At 46.5% G+C, this 16,964-nt stretch overlaps 1 protein-coding gene across 1 annotated transcript in view; it reads left to right on the top strand.

Moving 5' to 3' along the window:
• LOC119442699 (hemicentin-2) overlaps positions 1 to 16,964 on the top strand; it is a 295,183-nt gene that overhangs the window by 188,087 nt on the left and 90,132 nt on the right. Inside the window, exon 5 of the mRNA XM_037707667.2 lies at positions 12,019 to 12,122. Coding sequence (XP_037563595.1) covers positions 12,019 to 12,122 — 104 coding nt within the window. The remainder of the gene's footprint in view (positions 1 to 12,018; positions 12,123 to 16,964) is intronic.

The raw sequence follows: 16,964 nt of genomic DNA, 5'->3' as shown, positions 1-16,964 counted from the left end.
TACCTAAACGTGAACACATTTTCCGCCTGCGTGGTGTGCAGCTTTTCGCATGACTAAGCGGTAGACTATACAACGCAAGATGCGCACTGCACAAACTTACACAAGTTTTATACAACATGCTCCTTTGCCACAATCTTGAAATGATCTGCAATCGTGTATCGAAGGCACCAAAAGCACGAATGAAAGATGTAGATGCTCGTGCATGCAGTAATGTCCCAAGCATTCACGTACAATTACTTAATTGTAGACTAGCCGATCGATTATTATTTCTGCACTTCGAAGCTGACGCTGATACTTTCCGAGTTTCCGTTTTCGTTTTTGTTTGGTATAACATTTACCCATGTCTCAAACCTAAAACATAGTTACTTTGCGGCTTTTGGAGCGTTTCCCACGAAAGCTTATAATAATCAAAATAATAAGGGAATTGTCCTGCATGTACTTTGAAAGTCCATCTGCGAGCAAACGTACCGCGAAAGTCGCAGTTAATTTGTTCGCGGCAATTGCGCAAGTAATCACAGCAGCCTACTATGCAGATACAAAGTAAGCGAAAATTTGGATTAAGGTGCAGTGCCAGCGTGAAGCTACGCAAATGACCGCTTTAAAACGCCATTCACCCCTCGACAGACGAGCATAAAATGTGAAGTTCAAAAAAGTATTGTGAGCCAGAGCAGGTTTCCTGGTGATTAACCGCGACAACACAAAGCGGAGCCTTCGCAAAGGCGGAGAAATTCAAAGTAGGCGTACGGAGTGGATTCGTTCGAGCAATTTGCATTCGCTAGGTGGTCCTCCTTTCTTCAGTCAGCACTGCTTCTTTATTTTCGCTCGCTTCCTGGACATCGTCAATGTCTGGCCAAGCTCAGAACTCTGTCGAAAGGCAATTAGGGTTAATTAGAAACACATTCACTCATAGCGAGTCTGTGGTGTTATCGAGCGTAGGAGAGAACGGCGCGGAATTAAGCATAAACGAACGCAGTGAAAAACATTCAGCGAAGTAACTTCGAGCAGAGGGACTCGAGAACGAAACAAAAGAAACCCAAAGAAAAAAGAGGAATGTATTCAACGAATACATTCGCTTTCATGTTTTCCATACGCTTCGGAGCTGCCGTATATATACTTGCGGTTTTTCAAGGATCGCCCTGTCGGCTACGTCTTTATCTTCATCTTGGATTCGCCGGCCCGTTCTGTCGTCACGTATATCCCCCCCCCCCCCCCCCCATCTCCCTTTCCGGCCATCTTAAGCGCGTTTTCACTTCGGGTTAATTCTCTCCGCCAACTTTTCGTCGCCCACCCCCCGAGAGCGGTTTCCCCTCTCCAAGCTCAACGACAGCGAGCCTGCCTGTCTGCATTTGAGATTCATGCTGCCACGGTCATTAAACTAGCGCTGCAAGCCGTTCTGAAGGGGGAAAGAAAGAGGACGACCGCTGGGCCGTTGTGTGCGCCTTCAGAAGTTTCTCCCTTCGCCTCCTTGTACTGCGGCGAAACTGTTCTCCCAGGAGAACCGGGAAGAGAAGGGGAGATATCTGGCTTCCCCGGCGGTCCTTTATACTTTCTGCTTCTACTGCGTGGGCCTTCGTACTCGTGGGCCAACCTTTCCTCCGCGGCCGCTAATGTATCGTTAGGCCTGAACTAACGCAGAAGCGCGTCGTTCATCTTTCGTTGTTGGGTGCGGTGCGCGCTTTCCAGTGGTGAATACGAGGAGCCGGCTAAACTGTGCGGCGCACAGCCGCTTCCTTCGCTTTTGGGATCGCCCGCGCCAGAAAAAAAAGAAAGAAAAAAAGAGAAAAGAAAAGAAAAGAAAACAAAGAAAGAAAGAGAGAGATTAAAATTGGCAGACCAAGTTGCGGGCCTTGCAAACAATGCTGAAAGAGGAATCTAACGAAAAGAAGAAAGAAGGAAGGAAGACGGAAAAGGAAGACTAGAGCTGAGTGAAATGACGCCTAATAAATAAAATAGGAACAAAATGAAAGCGTCACGAGAACGTGGCAATGAGTGAAGAAGGAAGCCCCACTGGCCGGAACAGAAGAGGAGACGACGTCTTAATGGATTTAGATTTCACCGAGGAGGGTCCACTGTTTCTGTGTCCTGTTTTGCCGTTTGTCTCGGTTCGTTCTTAATTCTCGGAGATCTTGAGAGGGATATCGCTTAGATTGTGTGTGTGTGCTCGTTCGCTCCTTCCTTATTCCTGCTCAAGGCTGCTTCTTGTCTTGCCTTTGTCTAGGCGACTCCGCGTCTGCTTGCTCGAGTCACTATTATATTTTCTTTCTTGCCGTTGCTTGCCCCTTCGTTTCCATGAGCAGTAATGACCTGTTTCGGTTCGCCAGAATGCACAAGTGTTTTTTCTTGCGCGAGCAGTGTTGCCCTCACCCCCTTCGGCGGCCAGCGCACGCCCGCCACTGCTCCGCCCTTGTTGTTCTCGAGTTGTTGTGTGCGCAGATGGGCGCTCACTTGGCCAAGGTTTGCGCGGCTTTCTCGTGTACAGCGCACGTTAATGCATTCTCGAGAGATCTTGCGGAGGTACGTGTAAGTGCTCTTCATCGTGCTCTGCTAAGAACCCTTGCGCTTCGCTTATATATGCTTCTTATCTAAGACTTAAACATATCGCCGCCGGCAAAATTAATTACGCCGCTTTGAACGCATGCAAACAGGTGTCCGCTGAGCTTTCGCGAGCGGTGGTAAACGTAATAACTTGGACGAGCACGGAACTTATTTTTTATTCTTTACTCATTTGGCGGTTTTTTAAACAGCGTAAGCGGATAGAGAAGGATAATGTGAAAGTAAGAGTACTGAAAATGCTGAAAAGGAGGGATTACTTATGATAATGATTGAGGTAGGGGGCGTGCCTGCAGGTTCTCTGTTCAAATGTGCATGCGAGTATGTTTCTATACTCCAGTTCTTTTTTTTTTTTTTTGCTACTCGGAGACGAGGAGTAGCAGGCGTCACCTAACGGTACCAACACAATCTTTAAATCCACGTGAACAAGTATAATACCCAGCTCACAACGCGTTCGCTTTCATCTTTCGCTGTGCTCGTTCGCTCGGTTACACCGATGCTCACCATAGAAGAAACGCGCGTCGTGTAGGTCATGAAACAGCCGTCTACGTCTTGGTGCTGTCATGGCTGTTTCGTTAACTTGCTAGGCTCCTCGCACACTGCTTCGCATGACATCCATTCCCACAGGGCGTGGGATCTGCCGGCTTTCTACAGCGTAAGCTGTTATGGGCTCATTCCAATAGCCGTTTGGGTTCGCAATGATGCCGCCGCGGACGGCGTACGCCGCCGTAACCGCTATCACCGGAAATGCGAAAAAGGTACCCAATTCCCACCGGGATCAAACCCGCGCCTGCGGCGTGGGAGCCAGATACTCTACCACTGAACCACGCAAGCACTTGCTATCGGGCAGCGGAAAATGCCCTATAAGGCAAGCGCGCAGGGGCAGACGACCCGAGCCTCCGCCAGTATGGTGGCGCCATCTAGTTAAGGTTCCTGCAAACGCAGCGTGCCCGACATGTAAGTTGCAGTTTTAAGGCTTGATCGGGCTCAGCAGACTGCTGTAAAGAGAGCATTGTACAAGCCGCAGCTCGCCGCCGACGCCCGGTGGACAGTTCTGATCGTTTTCGTCTAAACGAGGCGAACAGACTGCCGCGAAAACCCTGTTGTGCGTGGTGCCCAAATTGTAGCTACTCTTGAGCCGCTCAACCAGCTTACGCTGTGACTGTGCTGCGTATGCCGCGCAGGCCTGCGACTTTTTTTTCTCCATACTGTATTCCTCATCCAGTGTTGCAGTAATGGACCCATGATAATATGCTTCCTGTACGCTTTGTTGTAGCACGACTCGACCGTGCATTCTGGGACGAACAAACAGAATAGCAAGCCTAAACATGTCCATGAATGGGCCAGCATATTCTATTGTAGCCTCTATTACGAGTTCTACTTGGTTGTCAGATGAAGTTTGGTGCTATATATGACGCAATCAGAACGTAATCACACAGCACACTAAGCTCCGTACATTAAATAAATATTCCAAATGGGCATTATAAATAATTTGCAAATTACGACATCCTAAAGAAGTATTTTCCGATAGACAGGCGGAATCTGCAAGACATCGTATCTGGCGGTCAGCTTAATCTGATCACAGTGTCTGTTGTCATAGCATTAACCTTGACCGCTCTGTCGGCACGAAAGATCCTGGAAAAAAAGAAGAAAAAACCAGTCTACTCGACGAGGAAGTGCCTTCCAATTAGATCGCAATGGTTGGAAACATAGAACGGCTCAGAACGAAACTAGAAAAAAGAAAAAGAAAGAAAAACGCGCGATAAGAGCGTCTGGTCCCGTCCTGTCGATGGCTTTCCAACTGTCTGCCCTCGCCATCGGCCACTCCATAATCACTCACGATAGCTCCACACGAGGAGTCAGGAAGCGTGTCAGACAGGATGAGAGGCAGATGCGGCGCTTCGATCGAAAGAGTGCGAGAAGTCAGCGCTCTTTCTTTGCTCTTCTAATCTGGACACCGTTCGCGGGATGCCTCTACGCACCCTACGAGGCTGGCTGGCTGCGCGCGAGGCAGCTAGGTCTTTCCTCTAAGGTGCTGTTGGGCAGGCCACGCGGACGAAAAACTTTTCTCGCGATCAGGCCGGCTGAGACCGCGCGGAATCGCGCGGGAGATTGTGGCACGCAAAAAAAAGCACGATTTCCCCGCGGTAGCCGGCTGCGTCAGAGCACACCTTTTCGGTGCTGCTGCTCTGCTGGCGATGATGGAAAACCCGGCGCTTGCCTCGAAGCTGAGTGCGTGCGCGCGCGTCTGTGTGGGTTTGTTTGTGTGTGTGCCTGTGCGCACGGCGCAGGAAACGGGAGATGAGTGAGGACCTTCCTCTCCGTGTTGGAGGGGAGCAAGGAAGTAAAGTGTGCGGCACAGATTGGGGAAGACGGTCCGTGCCATAGCGCGGACCTAGCTGCAGCTCTCAGCCCCCTTACAGGAAGAGCTGGGCCAACAAACCAAGTTCTCCAAACAAAGTCGTCAGTGGCCCGAAAACGAGCTTGTGATGACGCTATACCATCCAACGAAATCACGAGTGCCTTCCCTTCCCCCCGCTAGTCCCCCGCTACCTTAGCGTATACGCTCCACTTCGTATAATTCTTGTTTCTCGTCGCGGGGTCCTTGTAACTTTCTTATCCCGCGTTTCCCGCCTCTCCCTTGTTTCGCGTAGCACGCTGCAGGGGCGCTCAACGAGCGTGCTTTTCTTCCTTCTGTATTTATGAGCTCTCTTTCCCTCTCTCTCTCTCGTAGATGTCTATGACTCCGACCTTCTTCATCCCGTCCCTTTCTATTTTAGCTTTTCTTTCTTTTTGCACTTTTTTTTGGCCGCGGGAATAAACTTTTCCTTCCGGTGGCGAAGGGAGGAGGCCAGCACGTAAAATAATCACGACAACAAATCCAGGAAGGTCATTAGGCGGTGATCTCTCGCTTACTTGGGCTTCGCATGGCGCGCCTTCCATTTATCAGGCACGCCGAGGAGACCTTGTCCGGAACACTCTTGCACAGCACCTCTTGCGCTGTCGGCAGCCATCAGCGATTCGCAGCTCACACTGCGAACGCATGTGTCGTGCCGTCGGCCTACATTCCAGTAACATTGGCGGAGATAGAGCCGTCGTGAGAAAAAAAAAAAGGGCGGATGGAAAAATTTACTAAGTGGGATATCTCCCTCGCCTGACGGCCACTTTCTTTAAGGCGGAAAAGGGAAAACTAAAATGACTGTCCCGAATCGATACTGTTTTCTAGAGAGCAGTCGACGAGTTGCATTAATTATGAAGAGTGTAGGTCTAGCCACCCGCCGAGTCATATTTTCTAGCCGAGATGAGGATTCCTGCGTTTCCTTACAGCTTCAAAGCCGTGTTGTGTTTGTGCGTGCGTGCGTATACGTGCGTGTGTTCAGTTGAGTCACGACCAGATGGCTCTGCGAATTATTCACAGCTTCCAGCGATTTCCCTACGGACTAATTCTGCAGGTCATATAAAAAACGCGGAGCTGTAAATAATGTGTAAAATAAAAATACCTCACAAGTGCTGTAATTCTCCCTCTCCCGTTCTTCAGCATCCTATAAGCTTAGCTTGAGTACGCAATAATTACAACAATAAAAAAGGACCGCTCCCTGCTGCTACAAAAGCGATTATTGCTGGAAGCATCGTTTTGCCACCGTTATGCGGTTAAATCACTTGCGCTGCGGTATAAGAACGAGTTAGCCAGGGAACTTAAGGTGATAATGGCCGCTCCTCGCTCTCAGCATCCCACCACCCTCAAGTACAGCCGATGTTGAGCGCCTGCTACACCGTCGGCCGTACACTACTTTAGGGCAGCGCGAGCTTGCAGAGGCGTCAGCGCAGTCGTTATTCGGAATTGTAGCCACGAGTAATTGCGGCGCCTGGTGCAAGGTGAGGCGGGCGGTCATATTCTCCGGCAAACAGGCAGTATACGTGGGTACACTGTACACATAAATTTTCTCCAAAGCACTCCAGCCTCCTCTGGGGTGCGTTCTATTCTTAGTTTGTGTTTGGGGTATTATAGCTTTTGTTCTTTCTTTCACATTATCTTTTTTTCTACCTCTCTCCCCTTTCCTAGTGCAGAGCAGCCGACCGGGTTAAGCGTGGTTAACCGACCAGTCCTTCCATTACCGCTTCACTCTCTCTCACTCTTTGAGCAAGAAACTAGACGAAAACGCTTTCTCAACTGATCGCCGTGCACGGTGGGTATACGAAATGCACTTCGGCAACAGCTCTGTGGTAAAAACGCACGAAAAAACAAGAACAAAAACAAACAAGGAATCTTATTTGAAGTCAACTCAATTTGCTTTACTTAAGCGTCACCGCAGCTGAGTAACGATGCGTTGCATTTATTTATGCTGGTGTTTTCTCATTTCGAGCGGTGCAGTTCGAAGGCTTGTTTCAATAGAAACGTCTCGCGGAAAACAATGGAGGAGATAAACGGACAGCAGCCCGGAGAGCGAAACCGTCTGCTCGTCGTTTTGTGTCTTAGAGAAACAACTGCTTTGTGGTTCCGTCTGTCACAGATAAAAGTCACTCGGACGCTTTTTTTTTTTCTCTAGAAACAAAATTCGTACAAATTCGTTCTACTGGCCAGAAATGTCGGCAAACTTCGCGGTCGGGGTTGCTTTCTTTTGTGTACTCCAGCTTCCTGAGATATTGTGCTTTTTTTTTATTTCTCGTCTTTTCCGCGCGAAGTGCTCTGCCGGGAAGAATCGGAAACGCTGTTTAAGCTGTAGGAGGAGCTGGACATCGAAAGCCGTGGCTATCCGAGTGGTACATTTAGCAGTAGCAACGTCAATGGAATGAAGGGTGCTTCGGCGATGGACATTAAGATTTGGTTGTTCCGGGAACTTATAGTTAAGGCCTCGTCGGAGGCCATGAGAGGCGCCTGGTTAGTGTTTCTATGTTGTCTGTTCGGGTCATGCTTTCAGCAGCTGCGCAATTATTTCAGGATCGTGGTCTTCTTGGGCCGTTGCACTGAAGAAGTGCATAATGTGCTAGCCATCGCACTTCTTTTTCTTTTTGTCAGTGACATAAAGGGTAAGCATTTCTTGCCACAAGTGAACTGTTGCAGCTACTCCTTATCACGGGAGAAAAATGAATATGTTGGGGACTACATGAAAACTTATGAAAATCGAGGACTAGAACCTACAGCATATTACACATTCGTAATGTCCGGGAAAATCAGCTTGGTTGAGCTCACGTATGTATAAACTTGTGCAATTCGAAGAGTACTTACGGATCATCACATTTGCAATCACGTTATCCCGTTTTCTTGAGTACAGGCCAGCTATACCACTGGATCGCATGAATGCTCAACAAAAATCCAAGCGAGTCCTTAAGGGGCCCTTTTTGTGTTATGATTCTCACGAGGTGCCATCTGTAATTTCACGACGCCACCTATTTCATGGCGCCACCCATAGGTGGCACTGGCTACTTATGTTCACATAAGATGAATACATGATAACGGAAAAGAATGTCAATGCAGAGCGCAAGGCGAACAATGGCAGAACAATTGCCACAAATACGCACTTAAAAATATGGTTATGAAAAGCCCTCGAAGTCTAGTCAAATAAAAAGGCGAAATGATATGCCACAGGGATGCACATGAGGTTGCATAAAATAGAAATATGCGAGCGAACACATAACAACGTAAACGTCTCCCTACAAGAAATGATATTCCCACGTGAAACTCTGAGGAACGTGGCGGTTACTGAACTGAAGACGATGACGCGCTATGTGGGCTGGCTTCCATTTATTCATCAAAATTATGGATTTTTAAATTCATTCACTTAGCACATAGGCAAAATCTGCCCGAATCTTGGCCAATCTCCATGAGTGAGTATGTGCCAAAGAATTTAAAGTCATCATCATCATCATCATGACTATCATCTCGGCCAGTGCTTGCTGATCCCAGATTTGTGAATATACCGCGTCTTAAGCCGCTCATATCTCAAACCTATAGAATAGGCGGCGTGACGCACTATGTGTACAAGCAATTTCTCGGCTCTCTCTCTCTACACAATAATTAACTGTGCATAAAGTGCTCGAATGCAGGGGTAATTTTTGACTGTTTAAATATTTTCGCTGCAATATATTTCCAAGTTTTGTTACCTCCAACCTGCCTCCTGCTTCGTCGACGACGATTATCACCTTGAAGATATTTGATCAACTTCAAGGAGAAACAAAAATCTTTACTCTGTAACCGATCTGTAAACGAATTCGCTGAACTTTTCATTAATAAGTACTCTTTGTCATTGGCCGGCCATTTTGGCTAATGATATTTCCAGCACGAGGATTGGCCGAAATTTTCTCTTACGAGATATTCTAGCATAAGAGGTTTCCGTGAATGCAGGCCCGGGCCCTCGGCCCATATTCACAAGAATGTTATTCCGCTTCAACTGTTCTTAAGAGCAGATGACAGCCAATCATGACGTTGGACGTGTCATTAGAGAAGGCGGCTGCAAACAGCACTTACGAACCAAATGATTCGGAAATTCGGGCCTTGCTTGTCTCACTTCGACGCGTCACTCTAGTCGTGCACTTCCTCAACTTCGTCTCTGTGCATCCCTTTGCATCATCAAATTCGTGTCTTCTTTGAGACATAACCTCATCACATCTGACTTGGACACCTTACGTTACAGAAAGCGCCTTGCACCCCCTGTCATAGATGCCCAGGGCCCGTATCCACAAAAAAGCAAATACAAAAAGAAAAAAAAAATATGCTTAACGTAATATTTGCGAACGAGACCGGCGAAAATGATACAGGCCTTACGGAACCAAAGTCTTTTTTTTTTTGAATTCAGCCCCGATTTTATTTTTCATCTCTTTCTCTGCAGTATTCAACGCGGCAAGAGAAACAAAGAATCCACTTTCACCACTGACGTCGACGTCCGCATCAAAAGTCTGAGTTTCCCGAGTGCTCAGACATTTTCGTTCGGTCTGCTGCTCCTTGTATTTCGTGCTTCCAAAACTTCGATTGTGGCTTTTCTTTCTATGACCAGCTGCTTTCAGAGTTGCAGCACATTGCCTCTATACCACCCGGAAACGAAGTTGCAGTCGGCCTTCACTTTAGACTTTGTTTGGAGCCGCACTCGGTGACACGTGCCTTTCCTAGACTGAGCGCTTCTCTTTCGCTTATTTTGCTTTGCAATGTATCTTTATTGCCACGCGCTCCTCTACGAAAAAAATAAAATGCAAAAAAAAACTTTGCGAGTGCTACTGCCTCCAATGCATCAGCGCACGCTGCCTACTAAATTAATCTAATTAATCCTTGGGGATTTACGTGCCGAAACCACGATGTAATTATGAGGCACGACGTAGTGGGGGCAATTTCGACCGCAAGCACTTGAATCTAGAATTCGGGCGTTTTTTTTTTTTTGTTCGTCTTTTTCTTCCTTTTTTCGCCCCCATCGAAAGGCGGCCGCTGAAGCCGGGATTTCACCCGCGACCTCGAGCTCAGTAACACGGCGATGCCAAAGCCACTGAGTCATCGCGGCAAGGTGGCGTTGTTTTGAATGCCGACGCCAGCACATGGATGAACATGGTTGTCTGCACGCACGAACGCACGGGATAGACTTGAAGGAGTTTTTAATGAAATGTGCGTCATATACTCGTTCGCAGTATCTCGAGTCGTCGACCCGTAACTGGTCCCTTGCAGTGCTGTACCTTAAATGTAGACTAAAGAGAAACGCTAAATTACTTTAGATTGATCAGGTGTAGTTCTTCAAAACACTAAATTCGTTAATTTTAACGCAGGAACTGAATTGTTAGAAAAAGAAATGAAGGCCAAACTTTCATTAAAAATAAAAAAGACTTCACGCATTAACGAAAGCGTCGGCAGATTAGTGTGGCGTTAGAGATTTTGAAGTATATATATATATATATATATATATATATATATATATATTTACTTGGGCCATCGTAGCGCAATATGAGTTATTTGAATCTTACTGAGTACAGTCCATGGTTACTTTAGATAGCAATGTGGCCCATCTTTAACGATAAACAATTAACCCAAGCCTACTCAGTCGAAATTCATGACGTCATGGCGGGCTGGTGGCCTACCCAGCCTGTTCTCACGAAAAGAATGGCTTTCTGTTGGTACTATAGAAGTTGTAATTCACTGATACAGCTCAATTTATTTTTTCTCTTTAGGGGCCCTTTACGATTATGGTGAAACAGCAATATAGACTTGCGAACAAAACATTAATACGGTGGTAAAATTGTAGTAGCCTTGTAAGCGAGACAAATATGTCATAGGAAGATGGACACTTGGAGTGATGAGTAGGGGGGCATTCTGTAAGAGTCCATCTAGTGGACTGTCCATTTCGGCGGTCGCTGATTGGCTGCAGCTGCACGAGCAAGAAGGAGACTGGCTGAGGCACTTGCTTGTTTTTTTCTCACTCGTGCAGCTGCAGCCAATCAGCAGCGGCCGAAATGGACAGTCCACTAGGTGCAATCTTAAAGAATACCACCCTCCTCCCCCCCTCAGTGCTCGGACAAGGGAAGCCATCAGCCAGGAGCCAATGTCTCGAGAAAGGCACTTAACAGGTCCCTTTCTCTCCCCTCCTTAGACAAGGGAAAGGAAGAATAAAGGAAGAAGAGCCTAACGAAGACAGTTTGGTTCCAGACCTCCTTTAATCGACCACCGTTTTATTTCTTGTATTCATCACTCGTAGCAATATTGGTGTTCGAGGACGGAAATGTAAACATGCCATCTTTGTTGGTGTGGCTCCGTGCGGGCTTGCGAAATCCAAAATGGCTTTCGAGTAAACTCAATTTCGAGAACCGACTTCTGCGTTTAATTCCCAAAGTTGTGTTCTCAGCGAAGGCTTTTACTACTCCGCAAGCTAATCGCTTCTTGTCCTTCGTTGCGGGTATAGTAGAGATGCTAGAAGGTAACTGGTTCTTCCTTGGTTGGAATTATTGAAGCGCAGTAAGTGACGCCGAGGAGGGACTACGTGATATTTCGCATTTCATTCATCCTTAGAAATGAGACTAGACACCTTATGGACTATATTCCTACGTGCTTTTTTTTAAAGAAAAAGCTACACTTCGCCTTTTTCAGATCACGACTGCTTCGCGTCTTCATTGCCAACAAAACTCTATTTTTAAAAGACACCTTAGCTCAGTTGGCTGCAATTCGTTAGATACTAAACCATGGTGTGAGCATGAGCCCGCATTGTTTTACACTACACGAATACGTCATCGCGTCAATTCCTTCACCAGCCGCCGTAGCCCGTATTCGCGAAGCATTTCGTTCGCTCGGGTGCTTCTAAGAAAGCGCTGAGACCTATTGTCATATTCAAGAATTGTTGTGGAAGGCGGCTTGCGAATGGCAAACATTTATTGCAACAACGAGAAACTTCGCGAGTTCTGTTTTTGAGTGATTTTTTTCACAGAATGACACAAAACGCAACAGCCGTGAAAACCGAGAGCCCGTCGTTGACAAGCGCGTTTCTTCTCTATCTTGCGCAGTGCCGCCTGTATCGGTGAAGATACTCGGTACGCATCGGACCTTTGAAGTCGACGTCTCTGCAGAGTTTCGCTGCGAAGTGGTCGGGTCGAGGCCCCCGCCAAAGGTAAGTCTTTTTTTTGTTGCGTGCACGTTTGAACGAGAACTCGTTTTTTTTATTTCTCTTTCCGAAGGCGTACGGAGGGAAACTATAGGTAATAACGCTTATTTACAAAATTGATGCCCAAACGCGTTTCTTTCGCATGATCCCGCCCAACAAAATAGAGTGGCGCGCTCATACAGTCTGTGCTCGTTCTGTAGGGGACACGATAAATAGGTTCGTCAAAGCAGATGTCATTCAGGCGTGAACTAATTTCAACTTTGAAGCGAGAAATGAGCGAATCAGTAGGTGTAGAATATCTGGGCGCAACCGTTTTGGTAACGTATACGTTCCGTAATCTTGTAAAGAGCCCGCGAGTCTTCACTTGGATCCGTCGATTGACCGCCTCAGTGCTTGGAGAAAACGGGAAAAGATATAGAACAGCGAGATTGGTTAGTGTTTACATGATTTCCACTCACGCAAATTTGGTCCTTTCAGACCAGCACGTCGTTTCGGCAAACTCTAACGAGCTTGGAAAAATGAATACGCGTTTGCATTGCCTTTGCCATTCGCGTTTCATTTCGGTGTAGTATAGACCGCCTGCGATCACAACACACTGAGGCAAGTTGCAAAACATGCCTTAATAAGTGAAGCTGAGATGAAACATCATTGCGTCAGTGGTTGGATCAAGCTCTACGATCAAAGTAGAGTTTGTGCCAAACCTTAACCAAGCCTATCACGCCGTCGGTTGCTTAGAAATCGCATCTATCATGTCACGGATCTTCTGAAGTTTTGCTTACATTTCGTTGCTAGCCTGTTTGCTAACCATTGCTAACCGTTGATAGTGAAACGGAACGCGAATGGGACAACTTAAACATGCAGGAAACGAGGACGTAAAGAAAAATAGGAGTATGCTTATGGGTTTCGATTTAAAGGTGCCGCTTGTTCCTCTCTGCAAACAGATATCGCACGAGGAAGTTTATATCAGGCACTGTGAAACGTCAATTTCAGAGCGATCAGATATTGCTGTTCCGACTGTTATTTCTGCCTTTGAGTTTCATTTTGGCTGGAAAACTTATCGTAATAAACTTGGGCACAGTCACACGAAACAGACGAGGACGAATGCTACATCCAATGGTTTATTTCTATTTAGAAATTAATAAATAAAGAATTGGTAATGATAGTGTTTGCCTTCAAATGTTCCCTGCGTCTGTGTCCAAATGTTTGCGCTAAGATTTCCAGATAACACGATCGACCAACTAGCCCATCATACGGCCCTTCTTGGTTTCATTTTACATGAATGTGTGCATGTATGTTTATTTTGCCGGATATTTTTGACTAGGACTACTATCTCAATAACGCGGCAGATGGGTCGGTCTCAGCCTGTGTTCCTTAATTCACACATCTCTGCTGCGTAGGGTAAAAAATAGGGGGAAGAAAAGGAAGACAGAAAATAACAGAAGAAAAAGAGAGAAGAATAGAGACCGGTAATGCCTGGCGACGAAGGCACCAGGCGATATGCGTTTGAATAAAAGTTAAGCATTGTAATCACCCAAAAGGTGGTTTACGCTGGATGCAATGCAGAGAACCTGACGTGCGACAGCTGTACTTTTCTTTAGAGGCGTTACGAAGTAAGTGAAAAGCTCTCACGATTTCGTAAATTGCGGAATACGTGAGCACAAAGTGACAACGACGACGACGATGACGAAGGCGGTAAAATGGAGATTCAAGAAGCTTTCTAGCAGCTTGTATCAAACGCTGCTGCATTTTGATTATGTGAGAGCACACAGTAAACGCGGGGGGATGGGGTACAGGGTAGAGTAGGAGAGTCCTAGCGTGTATCAGTGGAATGCGCAGGCTGAATAGGCAAGAACTTGCAAGATGGCACGAGACGCAGTGGGTCCTGCATTTCCCGCAAGGCATCTCGACATCGAATGTGCTCCGAGACCATCCATGGCCGCGCGTGCAAGGAAACGCACCGCAGATATGGCTTTAGTCAAACGAAACGGCTCACAGCCGTGGAGATGACGCGATTATACAAGCGTTACGAGCCCCACGAGACTTCGCGCAGAGGCACACGCTCTCTTAGACCATGTAGCATATCAGGCATAAATACGGAGGTATGGTGTCGTTACGTACGTTCCACACACCTGAAGTAAACATACAACGAAGCTAAGTAAGGCATAGGGACAATCGCCTGTGTTGAAATTATAGTTAAAATGTCGAAATAAAAAAAAAAGCAGGGAAAGGGGGATTTAAGTTAAAGACAAGACGACGTGGCGTCGGTGGGAGCTGTCGAATTGTCCTTTCTTCAACTTTCCTATCCGTATTCCCTATTATTTCAACATTTAAATCAAAAATGGAACGTGGATCGTTTCTCCTTGGATTTCATTGCTTCATTGTCTGTTGGTTTTATGTTGTTACTAAAAAAAATGAAATTCTTCTTGCACATGCATTCCGCAAGTTACATTTGCAGACCCGTTTGTCAGCTTCACAGCTTTTCTCCATTTACATTGTATTACCATCCTTCACTATCGCATTACGTTGCCCTGCGCCATAACATCCCTACGCTACGTGTTTTTCGTCCGTGTTTGGTACAGGTCGAGAGACAAAAGAAAGTAGAAAGGCCGAAAGGGACATATATTCGGCTTGATACCCTACACTGAGAGACTGGGAGGGGGAGGTTGTAAGATAAAAGAAAATATTGGAGAGGGAGAGAGAGAGAGGGTGGGAGGAACAGACAGAGTACATGCACGTGATCAGTGCGGTTCACAGCACATGATAACAGTAGACACTTGTCATTGCGAAGGACACTTGTGCAAGCTTGTTGCCCTTAAGAATTTTATCAGTTCTTTTGTAGCCCTCGGCTGCGAAGGCTTATGAGGTCTTCGTTGGCAAATGATTTATTATAGCAATGGTCTGTCATCAACGCAAGCATGCGCAGTCGTAAGCAATCACCGGTGTGCGCTGTATGGAGGACAGTCACCAAAAACGTGTTGAATGGTCTCCTCACGACAACAGTCATTCACAAGAAGCCTTTTCCGTCATTCCAATACGGAAGGCAAACTGTTTTGCAAAGGTCACTCCTAGCCATGGTTCACAACGCAGGGTAGTTTCCCATCGGTGGAGTTGGTGGGATGCGAAGGCGGAGAGAAGAGTCGGGTGACAGTCGGTTGTTTTGAAAACTTCGCGTGTTTCCACACTGAAAAGGTGATGTCTCGTTGTAGCACAGGGATTATTCTAGCTGCACCTGGCCGTGACAACGTTGCTCTGTATTAGAAGTTTCCACATCCGTGTTATCCCATGCAGCACAGAAAAAAAAAATAAAGAAGCTAGATTTCTATCACCAAAAGGAAGTGCCATCATGACGCAAGGGATTATGGCAGTTGAAATACCTGAAATATCGCTCACATATGCGCACTTTCTTGCGGAACGTTCTCACGGAGAAAATTGCCGCGAAAAGTTCCCGAAAAAGTCAGTGCATTTCCTTCGGTGCGCTTCCGCCTGGAGTGCGCGGCGCACTCGACAACAGTCTGCCAGGGAGGCATGCTCCCTTCAGTGATTCGAAATTAAGCAATTAGGCCGCCCTCGTCGTGGTCGCGCCGTAATTACTGCCAGCTGTGCAACGCCTTTTTTTTATCTCGTTGCGTAAATTAGCTGCCTGGAAAAACCTGGCGTACCTCACTTTGCCAAGCGAATGGTAATGTAATATTGACTTCCATCTTTTTTAGCACCAGATACGTAGTATTGGTGCGATCTTATAGCGCCTTTTAGAGGGTTACTTTTCCACTTAAAGCTCGTGCGAACAGTAGGATGAAAATATTGTAACCAACAAAAAAACTTGGTGCCCTTCCCCTCTGTGAAGAAGGACGACCAGCGAAGCTGTTATGTGTTCTTCTAAAATGAAGAAAATTATGTATATGTACGACTATATATTGTGGGCGTTTAACACGCAATTAAATTAAATTATGCAAATAAAGCATTAGGACAACGACACTCTAATCCACCTTAATCATCCTTCATCCACCTTAATCGACCTTAATCCATCTTAATCAACCCTAATCCTCCTTAATATACCTTAAACGACCTTAATGTACCCCAATCCACCTTAATCCACCCTAATCTGCCTTAATCCACCCTAATCCTTTCTAGTCTTCCTTAATCTACCTTAATCCTCCTTCATCCACCTTAATCCACCTTAGTCGACCTTAATCCACCTTAATCTACCTTAATCCTCCTTAATCCACGTTAATTCACTGCCGTCACAAGACGTTCGTCTGTTCAACACCATACGAAAGAAATGGCAGCCGGACACGTTGCACGTTCATATGCGAGCTTCGTAGTGCCACCTAAGCGCAAGAGAGGGAGAAACGGAAGAAAGGAGAGAGGTAGGAAGTTTATCAAGAATGAAAAATCCAGTTTGTTACCCAATGTTGAGAAAACGAGTAAGGATCAGGTAGAAAGATAAGAAGAAAGTAGAGAGAGAGAGAGCTACGAAGAGCCCGACACACCATCCCAGCCCGTCACAATCACAACACACTATATTACATCACAGGATCGCGTACAACACAGCGAACGCCAATTAAGGCTAAAGCCACTTGCACAGGTCTGTTGTCCTTCGTCGCAGTATGCTGCGATGCTAGCATATGACGTCGTCATTACAAAATGGTTCATTACAGGTCGTCTTTGTATACTGTGGAGAGGACAGTCACACGGAACGTGTTGAAGGATCGCCTTGCGATCACTCGTCACGCGTAGCGCTGTCGGCCATTCTAAAGGCAAAGGTAGAAAACTTTGAAAAAATACACTCCATATGCTATAGCCGACGACAAACCAGTGTAGTGCCACGTAGCCAGAGTTCAGGTGGGA

The sequence above is a fragment of the Dermacentor silvarum genome, chromosome 2 (assembly GCF_013339745.2).
Source record: "Dermacentor silvarum isolate Dsil-2018 chromosome 2, BIME_Dsil_1.4, whole genome shotgun sequence".
NCBI lineage: Eukaryota > Metazoa > Arthropoda > Arachnida > Ixodida > Ixodidae > Dermacentor > Dermacentor silvarum.
The sequence above is the reverse complement of the archived record's forward strand: the minus strand, read 5'-3'. Positions and strand labels throughout refer to the sequence as shown.